The following is a 20,115-nucleotide window of genomic DNA, read 5'->3' as shown; positions in this document are numbered from 1 at the left end:
AGGGAGGGGAAGAAGAGGGGGCAGAGGGAGGGGGAGAAGAGGGGGCAGAGGAAGGGGGAGAAGAGAGAGGGGGAGAAGAGGGGGCAGAGGAAGGAAGAAAAGAGGGGACGGAGGGAGGGGGAGAAGAAGGGGCAGAGGGAGGGGAAGAAGAGGGGGACAGAGGGAGGGGAAGAAGAGGGGGCAGAGGGAGGGTGAGAAGAGGGGGGCAGAGGGAGGGGCAGAGGGAGGGTGAGAAGAGGGGGGGGAGGGAGGAGAGAAGAGGGGGGCAGAGGGAGGGGGAGAAGAAGGGGTGGAGGGAGGGGGAGAAGAGGGGGAGAAGAGGGGGGCAGAGGGGGGGAGAAGAGGGGGCAGAGGGAGGGGGAGAAGAGGGGGCAGAGGGAGGGGGAGAAGAGGGGGTGGAGGGAGGGGGAGAAGAAGGGGCAGAGGGAGGGGGAGAAGAGGGGGCGGAGGGAGGGGGAGAAGAGGGGGGCAGAGGGAGGAGGAGAAGAGGGGGGCAGAGGGAGGGGAGAAGAGGGGGGCAGAGGAAGGAGGAGAAGAGGGGGCAGAGGGAGGAGGAGAAGAGGGGGCAGAGGGAGGGGAGAAGAGGGGGCAGAGGGAGGGGGAGAAGAGGGGGGCAGAGGGAGGGGGAGAAGAGGGGGCCAGAGGGAGGGGGAGAAGAGGGGAGGTAGAGGGAGGTGGGGACAGCACTCGCACTCTCCAGGACCCTGACACACCAGCACACTGAGTCTGGAGAAGCGGCAGGCAGGCCAGTTGGCCAGACAGGGATGGACTCAGAGAGACAGGGATGACCAAGCAGAGTGTGGTTTCTGTTTGCAAGGATGGTGGCTGATAATGTCGGGAAGGCGTGTGGACAAGTGGGGCAGTCAACAAGAGACAGCGCAGGGCCAGGGTCTGGCCATGAGGAACTATGGTACATATGCTCAGATTTCAACATGATGAGAAAGTACAGCCAGCAGAATGGGCCAAAAGTAGAGATGGGGACTTTCTGGGATGGATCTGAGTCAGGGTCACCCGCAGAAATGCAGGCCAGAAGCTGAGGACAGAGACTTTTGGGAAGGGCCATTGCTCTGTGACAAAGCTACAGGCAAAGTCCAGGGGCAAAATGGAGCTGGGGCCGCTGGCCTCAGGTGATTGGGGCTCAGGGGCAGGAGGCAGTACAAGAAAGAGGGCAAAGATGAGGCCCCGAGGCCCGAAGCAGGTGGGGAGATGTACAGAACAGCAGAGACCGGAAGGGCAGGGGCAGGTGACGGAACAGTCAGGAGGTTTGCAAAGGAGCGGGAAGCAGCTAGCACTATAGAAGCCCACTGGCTTGAGCTGCTGTCTAGTCAGAGGCAGGAGAGGAGGAGCAGCATGCTGGCACCAGCATCTCTGATTGCACAAGGCAGAGAAGCCACAAGTGTGGCTGGCAGGTCACTTTGCTAGGGAGAAGGCTGTCCCCACCGCTGTCCTTGGTGCATGTCACAAGTGCAGCACAAAGGCCTCCTCAAAGTTGTTAACCATGACCCTTTCCCAAAAGCAAGCTAGCAGCAGAGCCGAGGAAGCCCACAGTCCCTGAAGCCACCCTGGGATGCCAGAATTCCACTCTACTCCCACAGACAGTCAGAGCCAAAGACTTGAGATGGCACAGGATGGAAGCTGATCGTGCCCTGGCCACCAGCCCCACAGAACAGGATGCCACATAGAGGCTGGTCACTAGCCACTCCCTCTCCTGACCCTGACTGATGCCCACTCTGTGATCTGAGGTTGGATACAGGTCAGGACCCTGGCCTGACAGTGGAAGCAGGATCAGCCAAGTACAGAGCCAGACAGCTTGAAGCACAGTAGTTCCCAGAGTCACAGCAGAGGGCCAGCCCAGCCCAGCAGAGGAGGTCCGCTCTCAGAGGGGCTGGGGACATGCACCTACCAGGATGGCCTGGGGTGTGGGATGAACCCAGGCACCCCCCTTCTATGCTAACAGCGTGTGGATCTAGGGAGAACACAAGGACCCACAGGCCCAAGACAGAGGCGGGAAGGAAGCCGCCCAGCCAGCCCACCCTCCTCTTCCTCTGTGGGCAGAGCCTGACACTTCGGTATTTTTAATTTTTCTTTTTAAGTCACGCAGGCTCAAAGCCACCCACTTTTCCTCTAAGAACATCCTTGGCTCTCTCAGCTCTGTTGGGCAGCGAATCCTTTCTGTCACTTTCTAGTACATGTGACATCCAGGCTTGACTTCTCCAGGCCCAGCTCTTCTGGGGGAGGAAGTTTGGTCTTAGGCAGCACTGTTCTTGTCAAGGGTGCTCAAGTTTTATGGAACCTACTTCAGGGCACTTGTATTTAAAATTCTCTTTACAGTAAAAAAAATCAGATGATCACATTGCACAAATGCACCTCTGAACAGACAAATGCTCAACTGTCTAAGACATCCTCTCCCTGTGCCCAAGTCAAAAACCTAATAAATAGTAAAGACTCGGCCAGGCGTGGTGGCACACACCTTTAATCCCAGCACTCAGGAGGCAGAGGCACGAGACCAGCCTGGTCTACAAGGAGAGTCCAGGACAGCCAGGACTCTGTGCAACAGAGAAACCCTGTCTCAAAAAGCCCCCCACCCCCCAAAAAGTAAACCTTCTGAAACAGAGATGGGCACAGTGCACACAGCTGTAGTTCAACACCTTGCGAGTGTGGAAGGATCATCGAGCCCAGGAGTTCAAGATCAGCTGAGCAAAGTGGCAAATCTCATCTCAAAAATAAACAGGGCCAGTGAGATGGGCCTGCAGGTAAATACACTAGCCACCAAGCCTGATGACGTGATCCTTAGGACTCACAGAGTAGGAGAGACCCAGCTCCCACAGGTTGCTCTCTGCCCCCCACGGGCACAGGATATTTACTGAGTGCATGCCACCCCCTCCCACCCACGTGTAAGTAATAGATGCTGAGCACAGACAGGCCTTCAGGGCTGCAGGGGCAGTGACAGAGCCTTTCAGAATCTCAGGGCAAGAGCTAGACAGTGAGCCGGGTGTGGTGGCGCACGCCTTTAATCCCAGCACTCGGGAGGCAGAGGCAGGCGGATCGCTGTGAGTTCGAGGCCAGCCTGGTCTACAAAATGAGTCCAGGATGGCCAAGGCTACACAGAGAAACCCTGTCTCGAAAAACCCCAAAAAAAAAAAAAAAAAAAAAAAAAAAAAAAAAAAGAGCTAGACAGTGGCTCAGCAGGAAGAGCATGGCTTGGCTCTGAAAAGGGCTGCTAACAACAAGCACAACTGGACCAAGAGGCAGAGAGATAGAGGCCTCTCCACAGTGAGTGCCTCCTCCTAGTAAGACAGAGGTATGGGAAGGGCTCCCAGACAGGAAAAGGAGGTCACAGCCACCTTGGCCACAAACCCCTTCTTTTCTGAGTATGCCCAGCGGGTCAGAGCCCAGCAGGTGCAACAGGGGTTTTCCTGCAGTGGGCACTGTCCTACAAGGAGCTCCGGAGCAGTGGTAAAGCCCTACTCCCCAAGGGTTCTGAGAGAAATGCCAATTTTCTCCCCTAAGCTTGCTGGCTGCTGGTGAGGCCTGATACAGCTTTAAGCAGCTCTTGTCCAGTGTGAGCACAAACATACATCAAGTAGCAGCACAGTGCCCGGGGCGGATGGTGGAGTCACATGAAGAGCAGGGGAAGCCAACAGATCAGAGGCCTGAACCAACAGCGAGGACCACATCAGCACACAGCAGAGGCAGGGCCACAGCGTGCGCGTGTAAGAGAATCCTGCCCTCACATTTCCTGCTTCAAACCATGCAAACTGAAGACATAGAACAAAGCCCCATGGGAAGGATTCCTGGAAAGTGCCACACTTAACCAGTCCATATTTTCAGGTATGTAAAATTAAAAAAAAAAAATTTCCCCCCAATCCCCCCCAACAGAGAATATGTGTGCAAATGAGCTTTTCTTTAGAGTGCTGTCAGGCATCATGTACCACCCGAGGGCCACCTGCGGGGCTGCCCTCACAAACGTTTACCAAGCTGTCTCCATCCCCTGTGAATGGTACTGCTATTTAGGGCTTTTACCCAGCGGCACATCTTCATCCTGGTGCAGCACCTGCTGCCTGTTGCAGGAGCCCGTGGAGGATGGAACCCACCAAAAGCATCGGAGGAAAACCCACATCCCAATGTCCCAAGAGACAGCAGCCAACCCAGGTGAGAGGCAAAGGATGCCCACAGAGCCTGATCAGACCAGAGGCCACCGGGCAGTCCTGAGTGCTGCGGTAACCACCTTACCCAGAAGGCAACTGCAGCCCTCCTGGTGTGACCCTTCCCTGAAGTCACAGCCTGGCCTTATGCGTTAGGACAGCAGGGCACCTGAGTTCAGAGGCACAGCTGCAGTACCTTAAGTAGCTATAAGCGGGGGAGAAAGGGAGGAAGGAGGGGACAAGAAGAAGTAATACTTTGTCATAATTTAGGTTCAAAATAATGAACTTCAAGAAATAAGCATCATCAACAAAACAAACAAACAAACAAACAAAACCTAGAGCCTTGGAAGGTGGGAAATAGCAGTTCCTCTCGGATCCACATGAACAGGGCTCCTGGCTGGCCCCTCAGAATCTCCTGCACTTGTATCTGATTCCAGTAAATGTCAAGCACCCCAGAAAGCCATGATGCAATCAGGAGGGGAGCAGTAAAGGGCAGCAAGGAAATGGGTTACAGCAGCACTTCCAGGAAGTGGAAGGGCCATGAAAGGTTTCACTTGGGGTTCAGAAGAAGGCAGCAGCCAAAGTTAGGTGTGTGCTTCCACACCAGTGTCCCTCTGCGGAAGAAAATGACCTTCTGCAGCCACAAAGGCTCTCTTCCCAATGCACTTTCCACAACCCTGTCACCAGCAGGGCCAAGCCCAGCCAGCAACTTCGTCACTCAACCAACATCTCTGCAGAACACTGTAGCACAGAAGGAGGGACTGTGGAAACCTCCACAGCCGTCCAGACTCGCCGTCCCTCATGTACTGGCATCTACTGCCTTACAGTTTGACTGAGACCAACTCAAGTGATTTTAGAGAGTCTGCGGACAGCCCTGCTGACAACCCACTTCTGGTGAATTGACAGGCACACAGAGGATGCTGGGGTCTGAAAAAATTAGGAGGCATATTTGTAAACCCAATGCACGGGTCTCCTGAGACACAAGCAGTAACATAATACAGCTTCTGTAGATACTTCCTACACACATTACAAACAGCGCGTCAGCCAGGTGTGGTGCACGCCTTTAATCCCAGCATTCAGGAGGCAGACAGAGGTGGGTCTCTGTGAGTTCGAGGCCAGCCTGGTCTACAAAGAAAATTCCAGGACAGCCAAGGCTACACAGAGAAACCCTGTCTCAAAAAACAAACCAAGCCAAAAGCAAGCAGTGGCTGGCCTGAAGGACGGCTTGCCTCTGTAAGCAAGTGTGTCCTCTCGAGGGTTTTCCAAGAGCTCTTCTTCACCTTCACTTCACTCTTGAGAGCTGGAGAGTCTCGGAGAAGCCTGGGCTGGGGTGGCTGTGCTTGGCGGAGAGGGAGGCTGCTGTCTACCTGGAATCTGAGGCCCGAGAGGTAAGGTCATCGCGGACACTGACAAGGACACAGCTGCTCTCAGAATGGAAAGAGACTGTCATAAGACTGGAAAGTCCTGCTTGCTATAAAGTGGAAATAACTTCCCCTGGGTGGGACCTAAGTAATCAAAAGAGCAGAGCAGACAGCACTTAGTGACAGAGGCGAGCAATCAGAAAATTGAAATGAAACCACATAAGAGGGGATTGGTTAACAATAGAATCAGGGCTTAAAAACCCCTTTCAAATCAGAGGCTATTCTGACTCCGGCAGGCCCAGGACCTGATGCCCTGAAGCTATGTGGCTTTCTGTCTGTGTGAGCTCTACTTCCAAGGCAAACAGGAAATCTGGTCCTCAACCTTAAGAACTCCCAGTAGAAACAGCAACACAAAGGTATAGTGAAGCCACGGGAGCCGGGGATAAAAATGAACAAGCATCTTCTGTACTGAGAGCAAACAGGAGCTTAGCGTTCTGAGCGCTACATAAAAGCAACCGCCTCCCTAGGTAAGGACCAGATGTGCCCAAACCTTGACACCCACATGTCGCCTCCCAGCTTCTTCTGCCGTCTGCACCACTTCACTGCCTTTGGTTTTTGACAGTTTTTCTTTCTTTCTTTTTTTGTTATTGTTGTTGCTTTTGTTTGTTTGTTTGGTTGGTTTTCCAATATAGGGTTTCTCTGTGTAGCCCTGGCTGTCCTGGACTCGCTGTGTAGCCCGGGCTGACCTGCTTTGGGTTGAAGTCAGGAGCCACCACGCCCAGCTAGCCCCTCATGCTTGCACAGCCGAGGCTTGCCTCCTGAGCCACTGCTCCACCTCTCCTCACTAGAACAAGGTTGGTTTGTTTATATGTATACGAGCGCTCTATCTGCATGCACACCTGCATGCCTGAAGTGGGCATCAAATCAAATTACAGGTGGCTGTGAGCCACTAGGTGGTTTCTGGAATTGAACTCAGGACCTCTGGAAAAGCAGACAGTGCCCTCGACCACTGAGCCATTTCTTCAGACCCTCTCAACTCATTTCTATAGTTTATTTTACTCTCATCCAGAATGACGACATCCATTTGTGCAACTGACATGTTCCTTATATTTCTCTTACGTCACAATAAACTTTCGTACGTTATTAAAGTAAAAGTGTCCTCCACGGGCCGAGGGCCACTGAGCCCATGCTGTGAGCAGCAAGATCTTCAGTAACTCAGGACAGTACAGGTGGCCATTTGGACGAACCCCGCTAAACAGCAGCTGACAGTGGATGACAGGGCTCTGCGAGGCCCTCCTCACGACGCCTCACAGCTCTGAGGTCCCTGGGTTCTATGTGACCCTCTGCTGGGATGTCCTCATCCTTCCAACTTTCATTTCCAGTTTCAAAAACAGACACCAATGGCAGTTCAGTAATTTCTTATGCAACCTCTTAAACGTTTAAATTTATACTTCAGCAGACATGAAAGTCTAAACTAGGTCAGTAAGCAGCACGGCCTCCTGGGGGCTGCTGAGGGCAAGCAGGGGAAGACGGCAGGAAAACAACCTCCCAGGGATGCTCAGGGCAGACAAGGGATGGAGCAGGGGCCAGAGCAACTGTATCCCTACCTCCGTGCACGAAGCCATGAAGGGTGCAGTCTGAGGGCCCCACCAGGTGGATCAGGCTGGACTGGCTGTAGCTCACTGTGTTCGGCTCTAGAAAAGCAAGGAAGAGAGATCAGTTGTTGCACAGATGGGTCCCCACAACCCAACAGTGGCAAGGCCACCACTGGCCAGCACTCTGTCATCAGAATGTGTCTTCCTGCAGTCACTTGCACAGGTTTCTCTGAAGAGCCTCTGGCAGTACTGAGCAGCCCCACCATTGAGTCACAGTGCACTCCGGGACGGTGGTGCCCACTAGGCCCTAACCACGCAGTCATTATATCCGTTGGCTGGAGGGTTCCAAGGTTATCTGTGACAGTCCACGGGGATGTCACCATCCAGCCAACTTTCCAATAACACAGAACGCAATGACAGTGTTTCTGTACTTCCTGAACCAGCCCAGAAAACCCAGCCTGACAGGGCTGATCACCCTCTGACCACCCCTCCTCCATACGTGCCTCTGTCTGTGCAAACCTTCCAAGAACAGGAGCTCCAGTCACTCAGTGCTGCCGTGAACCATCTGGCTTCACTTAAAACAGAGGACACAAGTTCTGTGCCTGGGGCAGAAGCCATTCCTGCAGGCTCTTTCCTCAGCAGGTACAGTCAGAGCCACAGGCGTAACCCAGCTCAGAGTGCACACACATCCTGCCAAAAGCCTTCAGCCACAGATAATCCATTTGTTCCATGCTGGCGTCAGTGAGAGGCGCCCACTCCTGCCCTAGCTGTTGAAGGCACTGCTGAGCCAAACAACAGGCACATGTCCAGGCCCAGGGGCGCATGTCCTCGTCTGCCCTCGAACAGTATTTCTCAGCAGCAATGAATTGGTAGCATGAAGGTAGCCTTGACCCAGAGCCTGCGGTCTCCTGCTGTCACCTGAGACCTGGGTGAGTGTTCATCCTCAGCTCCCACGTCCTCAGAACACGACACTATACAGAGATGACCTCTTGAGGAGGCAGATAGGCTAGGATGAAGCTAATAAGCCACAGCCTGGTCAGACACCGGCAATATCCTCGGAAGAGGGTATGAGAGGCCCCTCGACATCCACAAGCTGGGAGACCACTGCTGCATCCACAAGCTGGGAGACCACTGCTGACAGGGCCTGAGAACTTCAGCCTCCAAGTGAGAGACGCCAGGCCCTGCTGTTTACCTACTACGCTGGGCCTGTGTAGCTTGAGCAAGCAAACACAAGCCATATGGACTTCAAACTAAAGATAGGCGCTTGATGCCACCAGGCAGCAAGAAAGCCAGAAAGCTGGGGGTCTGGCCTTAAACACTCTTAACTCAGAAGCATGTGCCCTGAGAGAGCTCAGAATCCTCAGGCTCTGATTTCAGTCACACAGGGTGCACTGGTTGTTGGGACCACGGCAGATGGCAGCCCTAAGATAGTCACAAGCAAGTGGTCCTTGAGGCACCAGGTCCACGATGGCTGAGAGGAAATCTTAGTTTTGGCGTGGTGTCTGGTCATGGGTCTCAAGATATCTTCATAACTGGCCGCTGTGGGACTAGTACTGGGGTGAGCACTTCCTTCTTTGGTCAGTTGAGTCAAGCACAGCCCCTTCTGTCCCCTATATTCTACATTTTATGTGACACAGGAAACATGTGAAAGGGGTCTGCTATGACCAGATACAGCCAGACTCCAGTGCCGGACGTGAGGTGCTGCCCAGGTGAGAGCCTTTCCTTGTAGATTCCAAGGGTTACTTCCGGCACACCAGCATGAAAGGCAGGGCACACTGCATGGCCCGAGTCATGGTGACACCTGTGCTTCCCCTGCTCCTGGGCAGGCACCAGGACAGACCGCTCCAGAAAGCAGCAGCCAGTTTGTAAGCAGAGTTCAGAGACCTGGGCATCAAGGATCAGACATTCCTCCTGCCTCCAAATCTGGGGCTGAAGGAAATGAAAGCGAAAGCTTGTCCGGACTCAGCTTTGATTCAAGAATGCTGTGATGGTATTGAAAGAGGAAGAGAGGATGGGCTGAGGAAGAATGAAGTGCACAGGGAAGCATGCCTGGGAAGAACCTGGGTGTGGTCACCCTCCTGGGAACTGACCACAGTGACCAGATCTACAAGGAACTGAAGAAACATCTCAGACAAGCAGGCACATGGTACCCCATTCCCCTGTGTCCACTGTGAGTGATGCCAGTGTCAACAGTGGACAAGAAGCAGCTTCCAGAGAGCTGCAGGAACAGCCCCATGGCCTTGGCCTGACACAATGGCTCAGTGGAGCTCAGCTGCCTGTCACTGGGCTGTTCTCCAGGCCTCAGATGCAGGTTCCATGGAAGGGACCAAGGCTGGGAGGACCTTGGAACTGCCCTTGAGGTGAGGAGGTCTCCATGTGCAAATATGCTGATGAAGATGCTATGAGCAGAAAACTGTCAGGCCTATCCCCTCCCTGTCCCTTAAACACAGCTGGCCATGCTGGCACGGCCCCACTGGGGAAAGAGGGATGACCCCCACTCTCAGAAGAGCAGTGGGATGCTTCTAGACCTGACCTAGCCAATCTCTGGAATGTGAGCCCCTGCAGTGACCCTTCCCAGGAGACCTTCAAAGTCGCTTGCTAGCTTGCTTCCACAGTATGCCACAGGTCAGCCCTCTCTAAATCTGGAGCCGACCTGCAATCAAAAATCCTTGCCAGCCTGGTCTACAAAGCCAGTCCAGGACAGCCAAGGCTACACAGAGAAACCCTGCCTTGAAAAACCAACAAACCCAAAACCAAAATAAAAAACAAAATCCTTTCAGCATAAGCAGTGATACATTCAAGAGGCTGAGGCAGGAGGATGCTGAGTTCAACGACTGCCTGGGCTGTATAGAGAACCTGCCTGAAGAGAACTGGGAAGACAGAAGTATGTTTGGGCTGTACACATACAGAGGGGTTTGGTCATTACTCCGTAAATATACAGATTAGCAACCATTTAATAGCATTTACATTATAGTAGGCATTTTCTATATATATATATATAATTCTAGCTAAAACAACTAATATACATAGGAGGCTATGCATGTGAAGGCTCCATGTGTCAGACACAGCATGAGGCTGGATGCAAGCTCACTCTCTATACATGGAAATTGTGGACACTTGGATTCTGGGACCCATCCTGGAAGGCTTTACACACACACACACACACACACACACACACACTATCATATTATATGTGATAAACATATACAATTTTTATCAGAGGGCAAAGCTACAGGAACAAGGGGCCCTGAGTCCTCCCGTCTCTAGCATCTGAAGGAGAACTCACCCTTAGTTTAGAGTCTGCCCAAGCAGGAACTGCACCATGTACTAACATGGTGAGGGGTCCCTGCTGCAGCAATTACTATGTAGAGGCCCCTAGTCAAGCTCCCCGGCCAGGTTTCAGAGGCTCTAGACACCGCCTCTCGGAGCCTATCCACTTCTCTGCTCCATGTAATCCAGCCTGTAGGGATTTCTCCGCTGCCCTGGTTGTGGCTGGATCTAAGCCGCTTCACCTGACACCACCACCACCCTCCCGCCCAGCTGAAGCTGCAGTGCCCTGCCTCAAGCCTCAGCCTAGGATGGCAAAAGTAGTCTGTCCCAAAGCCGTGGCCACTCCTCCTTATGCCTCAGGGCAGTGGGGAAGAGAGACAAAATGGCAGCTTCTGTTGGTGCCTCAGCGGGAGCTGTCCACAGTGACTATTCCTGCTGCTCAGATCATGCTAATTTGAGATGAGAAGTCTGGACAAAACCCCACCAATCCCTGAGCTTCCCACAGTTCAGGCTTGAACTCCTACCAATCTACACCCTGGAAAGGCCTGTTCCCCCAGAAAACTCCGCCCCCTAAGGAACACCCCAGAAAGGCTGTGTCTGCCTAGTTCCCTGCTGTCTTCTCCCAGGAGCAGAGACAGCCACTCCCAGATTCATCTCTCCAATAAATCTGCTGTGACCCACTTGTCAGAAGAAAAGAAGAGGAGAAGAAAGAAGAAGCAAAGATGGAGTGGTGCTCAGGCTCCAAGGCTCCTCAGCTCCTCAGGGGTGACCCTCCTCTGGGAGCCGCATCGTCTCTGTTGAGGAGGTCTCCTCTCAGAGCTGTGAGGCTCCTGGGCTCCAGTGCCTCAGGATCCCACCTCAGGGCTGGGATACCTTCCCAGCCTTCAGAGTTGTGGACACCCTTCCGCCAGTGTACCAGAAGGCAGGCCACACCGCAACCACCTACAACACAGCCACCTCTTCACCCCAGCAAGCCTGAGGCTCAGTGGCTGCCTTGTCTGCTCCTGTCAAGACAAGTGAGGATGAGGTGTCCATAGGACAAGGACTGAAACCCAAGCAAACTCCAGAACCTTCCCTGTCTTTGCATACCAAAGCCCTCCAAGACTAAGTGTGGAAGGAACCAGGATCATGGCCAAGCTGGATGGGTTGGACACCAGAGAACTTCAGACCTAAGGCTGGGGCCCCACAGCCAGGCTGGTCAGCTCTCGTCCTCCACGGGGCAGCTCTGGGCACATCTTCCTCAGTACTGCTAACTCTCAAAGGCAGATCTCAATCTAGGCCTAGGAGCTTGGTGGCCTGCCAAGGCCCACGCCCCGCCCCGCCCCGCCCCACCCCACCCACCCTCCTGCTCTGCCTGGGGTAGCTTGAGAAGTGAACAGTATTTCAAGGACCAGTGAAGACAGCACTAGGTCATGTCTGAGGTAAGGCCAACTGCCTCATAAACCCAACAGTGCTGACTGTGCAGCTGATGGCCATCAACCTAGCAGCTCAAAAGTCAGACAGAGAAAACAACAGACAGAGAAAGCTAGCTTCTAAAGAGCTACCAGACTCCCTGAAAGACAGGTGGCCCAGGGGTTGCTGGGCAACACAGTCTGGGCCCAGGTTCTAGTTGCACAAGTGGCTGATAGGTGACTAAGTGAGGGAGGGGAAGCCAGAGTATTACACTGTAGGGCTCTGTCCTCCAAGCCTGATGTGGCCACTGCCACCCTGAGGTAAAGGCAGCTGATTACCCACATGGAAGGGAGAGGAAATTCACAAGACTTCTCGAGAACTGGTGTATATGGCCCCTTTCTTCCAGGGTATATAACTAGTTATTAATTGCTGATAGCTGGTCATGTGCCTATACCCCCCAGCCCATCATCTACACCCCTCGAAGCAACTCCAGTCAAACGAAGGAGCTCGCCAAGAGAGACTGGGATTTAATTATTTTCTTCTTCTGTTGTCGGTCACATCTCCCCAGGGAAGACCACAGAACAACTACATCTTGAAAAGACAAGACCCTTGTCTTCAGCTCCTGTGGGCAGACCACCCTACAGGACAGGCCAGCCCAGCCTACGGCAGGAGGACAGGCACAGGGACCCACAAGAACACCAAGTCAGAAACACAGTGGCTAGGCAGAGGGCTCAACGGCAGAACCCTTTGCCTAGGAAGGATCATGTGACTGCTATTACACACATTTCAGAGTTGTGTGTCAAATCTTATCACTTGCGGAAGATGTATTTTTTTCAAGATACAGAAAAACAAAACTAAGATGTAAAAACCCATCAGAAAGCCATGAGTTCACAATGCCAGCTTCAATTGCTGTCACCAAAGAGCAACGTGCTGTGAAATGTCCCCTGTATCACAGTCACAGGGGACGGCCCTGGCCAGCTCCCTCATGGGCAAGGAGGCCACAGTGATTAACAGCCCACAGTACCGTCTGGTCCAATTCCTATATGGTCGGGCAACATCCATCTCCCAGGGTCTAGCCTTGTGGTTCTCAGCACCACTGAGGGGAACTGACCTATCTCTGTGTTTTTGAGATGATGCCTTGCTATGTAGTCCAGGCTAGAGCTGAACTGACTGCCTCTGCCACCCGAACGCTGGGATTACACGCATGAACCACCATGCCCAGTTCAGGTTTTTGCTTTCTCTCTCTCTCTCCCCACTTCTTTCTCTTCTGTTAAAAGCAGATGGAGGTGGGGGAGGGGCAGCACAGGGGACAGTAAAGTTTTGGTAACCCTGCATAGTCCCATTGGCCTCAGATGGCAAGTGCTGAGAGAGGGGAATGAGCCATAGGCAAACCGACACCTTCAGGTAGAATCTGGCTGAGCACCCCATGCACATTAGTAGCACTGCATGGACTGCCACAGAGTGTACCCAGGACACACGAACTGAGAGAGCCAAGTAAGAGACAAACTTCCACCCAACTAGGGACCGGAGGCACTGGAGGCCAGAAGTCCTCAGCTCAGGGACAGCATGGAAGACAGCACAGAAGTCCTGAGCCCAGGTCAGGGAAGGCAAGGCAGAGAAGCTTGCAGCTCATTCTAGAAAGAAATCTCAACACTATTAAACTGTGTGGCTGTACACTCAGGGTACTTGGAGTTACACGGTCTACCAGGAAAACCTCCTTCTAAAGGCCGGCCCAATCGCAATCCCTCACCAAGTTCCTGGGAGGCAGTCATGCCAAGACCCTGCCCTGATGGCTCCAAGGAACCTGGGGAGGCCCTATTTGGTTTTTCCACAGACAGTGCATGAAAACATGGGCCAACCTGGCAGGGGACAGAGAAAGAGAAGGAACAATCTGACAAAGAGGGCTGAGGCTTGTCACTTGTGTGGTGAGGATGACAGAGTTACTGAGGCAAATTACTACCTACAGCAGCCTGTGAAGAAACGGCACTTAAGTCTGCGGTCATCTCCTGATCACAGGCCTTTTTTTCCTAATGATATGAGCATTTTCTCAAAAAAAAAAAAAAAAAAAAAAAAAAAAAAGCTCCTGAGCAAACTCAAGAGTGTCAACAAAAACAAAAACAAAATAAGCAAGCGGCCCTCTGCAGACACCATGACAGCGTTAGTATGACAGAATACACCCAGAGTCTCAGGAGGTACCCGTGCCACCTCTCCCTGTGCTCCAGGGAGGTCTGCCTGGCTCCATGAGAGAATTCCACACCCAAGAGCCCACAGGAGAGAGACAACACACTGACTATTGAGTTTCTGTGCCTTGTGAGGTGTGCTGAGGAAGGGCGCTGCCCTGGTGTCAGCCCACCCAGCCCCTTGGCCAGCCCCGGCCTTCACCTGGGTTCAGCACAGGCTGGACGATGTCCCCGTTCCTCCACTTGGTTTCCATGCGTTCCAGTTTCTGGGCTTCATAGCGTTTCCGGCCCTCCTCCTCCTGCTCCTGCCGCAAATACTGTGGAAAGAAATGCAGACAGAGGGTCAAGTGCAGTGGGGACACATACCCTCCAGGCTCGGGGCCACAGTCTCCCTTCTAATACTTTGTAACTGGGACTGCCCCCTGTCTTCTGATGATGTGACCACTACGTAACAGGGACACAGAGCAGATGAAAGTTTCGTGGTGTGCCCCTGACACAGCCTAGTGGACATCAGGGGCACGTCGCTACATGACTGTGGATATATAAAAGTCGTACTGCGCACATGAAAGCTGGAACAAAATCCATTTCATTATCTCACTGCAACAGTCTGTTTGACCCATAATCGCCAGTCACTTAGCAGGTCCTGGCTTCTGCTACTAAAGCAATGCCACTCTGATGACCCTTGGCCATATCCTGTCACTTGGCCTCTGACCCTCCTGACCATTAAGCTGCAGAACTCCAGGATCATGAGTGCCATCACCTCTGCTTCCGTCGCTGCTGAGCACCAGCCAGGGAGCAGGCAGCACCTGTGCACAGGCAGGCAGCCAAGGCTCAAACAGCTTCAAGGCATCCTGGTCAGCCAGAGGGGAGAGCTAGCCATGAGTGTGAATACAAAATCTAATCCCAGTACAAGGAAGGCAGGGGCAGGGGGCTCTCTGAATTCAAGGCCATCCTTGTCTACAGAGCAAGTTCCAGGACAGCCAGGGCTAGAACAGAGAAATTCTATCTTGAAAAAATAGAAAAATATAAATTAAAAAATAAACTCTATCAACACAAGTTGAGAGCTCTCAATGTTGGCGCCTCAGTGCGCTGTCTCACTGGCGGGGGGCTGGGGGTTTAGCCACAGGCATGCACTAAGTCTCCTGTCTGTTCTCCTCCAAGCCACCAGAGGCAGCCCCTTCTCCCCCTCCCGCCTCCCCTCCGCCTTCAGCCCAGCCGGGCATGCTGACCACTGCCTAGCTAGTGGCCTGGCAGTCAGCCTCCCCTGCTTCCTCACTCAGCCTGCACCACTGGCCAAGCCCTCAGGACCTCCTCTCCCTGTCAAAGCCCGATGACAGCAGCTTCAGGCTCCCTTTACAAAGCCGTGCCTTCGCTCTAGGCTTGGCTTCTCAGACGAGCAGGTCTGAGCACCATTTTGGGGATTAACTACACCCCTTCAACTAGAGCATGCCTCTTCAAAGTGGGCCAAGGAGGGACGGGAGAGAGCTGCTCAAAAGATACAAGCTAGGCCCCACTGCAAGGAGCACCAGACACTGCAAGAGGGACTCAGCCTTCCCCTCGGTGAGCGGACGGACACCTGTGCCCAGCACTTCACGGCAAGAGCAGCGTCTGTGCCTGTGCTTGGTCTATAACACGCAACTATGGCAGAACTCCAATGTCCTCAAGAAACGCCCTCTCAGGGCTCGAGAGGACCGGTGCCATAGCTCAATGCCACCTACAACACCACAAAAATAACAGAAACAAAGCCAAGCTCTGACTGCAGTGATGGCTCAGTGGATACAAGCACTGACTGTTCATCCAGAGGACCCAGGTTCAATTCCCAGCACCCAGGTGATCTCACACACTTCCGGCCTTTACAGGGCACGGCACACACGGGCTGCACAGACATACATGCAGGCAAACACTCATACGCACAAAATAAAAATAAAATATCAAAAAAGAAAATGTTTTAAGCCAAGCAACATCACACCTGTAATCCTAGCTCATAGGAGACTGAGCTAGGAGGCAAGTTCAAAGCCAGTTACAGAACAAGCGCTTACCTTAGAAACAAAAACAAGAGGGCAGAGAACTGGCTCACCAGGTAAAGACACTTGCAGCTAAGCCCGACACCTGGGCCCACACGGTATAAAGAGAGGACTGGCTCCCGCTGATTGTGCTCTGACACCCACATACATGCAGAGGCATGCACATGCACAGTCACACTTACACACATACAAAATATACATAATTTAAAAATTAAAATGAACAAAAAAGGAAAAAAAAAAAAACCTGCTGCCTAACAAAGAGCCAGCCTCCTGCCGCTGGGTCTCACAAGTCCTCATGGTGCCCAGCAGGCTTGTCTGACCTATGCACGTATGCCCAGAGCCTGAGGGGCTAGTCTAGGGCCGACGCCTCACAAGCGGAGAGGCCTAGCTTCTTTACATGCAGGCACATTCTGCCTCAGGCTGGCCAAGGGCGTATCAGACCAGCTAATTACAAGCAGCAGGCAGCTCAGTTCATCAAAACTCTCCAGAAAAGCCATTACGCTCAATACCAGGGGCCTCATACACCCACCCAGCTGACTTCTTTTAATAATCACAGGGAAAGCTGCACTCTGCCAGGCTGAGGAAGGAGATGGAACAAGGGGACAAGTCACACTCTAAAGTGACAGCGACCACTATAAACAGCCACATGTGCTAACTAGCCTGCTCATGCCTGTGCTATGGATGTGTATGTGTGTGTGCTTGCCAGTGAGCATGCGCCTGTGCTGTACGTGCACCTGTGCTGTACATGTGTGCATGCACAAGCATGCATGCATGCATGCCTATGCTGTGTGTCTGTGCATGCACACGTATGCTACACATAGCTACAGAGAGCTGTACACTTTCTTTAACGAATGCTGGTATCTGCGAGGCTGGCAGAAGGAAGCTTGTAGAATCCAAAGCCCCAGCTTGGATTAAATCCAAGCACTCACCTCCTAGAGCAAGGAAGGAAGTCAGGACTTCCGCCGGGTCAGGACCCTGCCAGGGCAAACAGTAGCCTATATTCCCAGTGATGATGGGTCCCACCTTGCGCACTTGGCATCTGTGGGAAGAGGCAGCTGGGGTTCCTGTACTTCCTCAGCCCCTGGGCCTCAGCTTGGTGGCCGGGTTTCAACACACTGCCCTGTGAAGCCCAACCAGCATTATGTGTCATCAACCCCAAAGCACAAAGCACACAAAAAGGCAGCGTCCTCAGCACATGGTGGGCACGCGTGACTGCGTGAGAAGACTGGGCTAAGAGTGGGCAGAGCGCCTGCCCTGTGGTGAGGACTTTCTGAATCACCCAGAGCCTGACATGTGAAAGGGCGGCAGCAGCCATAGGCCTGTCTAATAATGTTTGGAGGGCGCACAGGGCGCCACAGCCACCAGCCAGGGACTCATACTGTGTGGGTGTTCCTGAGGGACCTGGCTGAGACCTCCAAGGCCAAGGTGAGAATGCACACCTGCTCTCGTGGCTGCTGCCGTGCACATAACTGCCACTGGATCTAAGGAGCACGCCTGGGTTAAACAGGGTTCATCAAAAGAGAACCTTGGGACCTCAGAATGTGGACATTCCTGGAAATGGGTTTGTAAACGCAGCTGGTTAAAATGAGTTAACGGTGTCTCTCTAAAACCATACAAAGACTCAGTCAAGGAAGGTGAGCGAGACAGGCAGAGACTGGGTGATGCCACTGTAGGCCAGCGTAACTGCACCACCAGGAGCAAAACTGGGACATGCAGGCTTCCCCTTGAGCTCCAGAGGGCCTAGGGCCTTGGCCACACCTGAATTTTGGGCCTGACATTCAGAACTATTAAAAAATATATATTCTTCTATAGTTTTAATTTTAATTGAATTTAATTTTGAGACCGAGTCTCTCTATGTAGCCCTGGCTGTCCTAGAACGCTATATGTAAACCAGGTTGGCTTCCAATGCACGGAGACCATCCTGCCTCTGCCTCTCAAGTGCTGTGATTAAAGGTGTGCACCACCATGTCTGGCCTTCTTTGGTTTTTCTATAGTATTTTGTCAGAGCAGTCTCAAGGCACTAAGAGAGGCCGCTCTGTGAACCACCTGCCTCAGTACCTGACCTTACACTGTGTCTGAGTTCCTCACAGGAAGAGGCTGGCTTAGCACAGTGGTTCTCAGCCTTCCTAATGCCACGACCTTTTACTACAGTTCCTCATGTTGCGGTGACCCCCCAACCATACAACTAGTTCATTGCTACTTCATAACTGTAATTTTGCTGTTGTTATGAATCACAATGTAAGTATATTTTCCTGCCTCTTAGGCAAACACCTGTGGAAGGGTCGTTCAACACCCAAAGGAGTCACAGTGTACAGGCTGAGAACCACCGGCTTAGCACAACATGGTAACCAGCATTGACACAGCCAGGCCAAGGCTAAGCTGCCCTTTAAAAAAATGAAGAGAAGCTGGGCGTGATGGCGCACACCTTTAATCCCAGCACTCGGGAGGCAGAGGCAGGCGGATCTCTGTGAGTTTGGGGCCAGACTGGTCTACAAAGCAAGTCCAGGACAATAAAGGCTACACAGAGAAACCCTACACAGGTATGGGCCACTACATGGCTTCAAAGTGTTCTTTTTTTTTTTTTTTTTTTTTAATTTTTAATTTTAATGTGCCTTAGTATGAGAGTGTCAGATCTTGGAGTTACAGACAGTTGTGAGCTGCCATGTGGGTGCTGGGAATTGAACCGGGGTCCTTTGGAAGAGCAGGCAGTGCTCTTAACCACTGAGCCATCTCTCCAGCCCTCAAAGTGTTCTTAAAAATACCTAGTGAATGAGTTCGAGGCCAGCCTGGTCTAGAGAGTGAGTCCAGGACAGCCAGGGCTACACAGAGAAACCCTGCCCCTAGTGAAGGGACTCTAGCCAGGCCGAGCACGACAAGCATGGCTCTGGCAGCCCTTGTCCCTCTCCCCCAGCCCCTCTGCTTCGCTAATGACCATTACACTCCCTTCCTGCAGCTAGCCACAGGTCTAATCTCAGTGCTTGGGAGGTATAGGCAGGATGCTCAGGGGTTCAAGTCATCCTGGGCCACATAACAATTTCTACAGGTCAGCCTGGAGTATGAGATCCTGTCTCAACCCTTCCAGTCTGAAACAGCCTAACTAAATAAAGAGCAATAATAAAAAAAATAAAAGAGTAGCTAGGTGCAGTGGTGCACAGCCGTAATGCCAGCAGCTGGGGTTGGGGGCATGCCTAGCTAGAAAGATGGCAAGTTTAAAGCCAGCCTGGGCTACGCAGCAGGAAGAAAGAGTATGCAATCACAGATATAGCCAACCACACCTTGGCCTGCTACTCAAGCCCAGCTGGCCACTGAGCAATGACGTTGAGAGATGACAGAAATCCAGCTTTAGGGGCACCCCTGAATAATGACAAAGCATAAGTCCCTTGGCCCAGGTGACCCAGAACAATTGGAAAGGTAGCAGAGAGAAAGAGAGAGAAGAAGGGCGGGGAGAGAACATTATCTCTCACCCATGGGAAGGCCCCCAACACACCTGTTAAGCCCAGTGAGGAAGAGAAGACACCCAAAAGGAGCAAGGCCTGTGGGTGTTGCACTGCCCATCTCTGGCGGTCTACAAGCAGAGAGCAGGCTCACTCCTGACCATCTAGCTCCCAGTTTATCTTTCCTAAAGGCACATGCTATGCAAATCCTCACCACAGGCGACAGTCCCCAGATGCCAACACTCTTTCCTGGCACACAAAGAGAATCATCACACTTGGGAGGAGCTGGTCCCGGATATCTGAAGTCTCTGACAAGGCATCCACAGGGCCTCCTGTTGTGTAAGTTTCCTCTAGTGTTGAAACGTGCCATCCCTACAGAGAAGTTCTTTAAACAAGGAAGTAAACAACTCAAGAGCTTCAGGAAGTCCCTGAAACTGAGCACCCTCCTTGCCAGACAAGCAATAAACACTGAGCGTCCCCCTCAAACGCACAGAGTCAAGCTGCACAGACTGAGACAAGCTGAGCTTCAAAGACAATTCTGAGACCAGACCAGCTGTCAAGAAAACAAGTGAAGCTCAACTACAAAAAGACCCTCAGCGAACCTGAGACCAGACCAGCTGCCTGGAAGAAGAGAGCTGCTTGGAAGAGTCACTTGGAAAGGACACTAGGAGCAGCCTGCAGGCTGTGCAGAATTCCAGGTTCCCAGCTTCTGTG

The 20,115-nt window shown here is 52.6% G+C and overlaps 1 protein-coding gene across 3 annotated transcripts in view; it reads right to left on the bottom strand.

Moving 5' to 3' along the window:
* Positions 1 to 20,115, bottom strand: part of Acot7 (acyl-CoA thioesterase 7) — an 88,434-nt gene that overhangs the window by 25,229 nt on the left and 43,090 nt on the right. For all 3 annotated transcript variants that reach the window (XM_051171283.1, XM_051171284.1, XM_051171285.1), the window contains exons 5-6: positions 14,146 to 14,260; positions 7,114 to 7,200 (exon numbers count right to left, since the gene is read on the bottom strand). In XM_051171283.1, the coding sequence (XP_051027240.1) occupies positions 7,114 to 7,200; positions 14,146 to 14,260 (202 nt within the window). The remainder of the gene's footprint in view (positions 1 to 7,113; positions 7,201 to 14,145; positions 14,261 to 20,115) is intronic.

The sequence above is a fragment of the Acomys russatus genome, chromosome 29 (assembly GCF_903995435.1).
Source record: "Acomys russatus chromosome 29, mAcoRus1.1, whole genome shotgun sequence".
NCBI classification, from domain to species: Eukaryota; Metazoa; Chordata; class Mammalia; order Rodentia; family Muridae; genus Acomys; species Acomys russatus.
The sequence above is the reverse complement of the archived record's forward strand: the minus strand, read 5'-3'. Positions and strand labels throughout refer to the sequence as shown.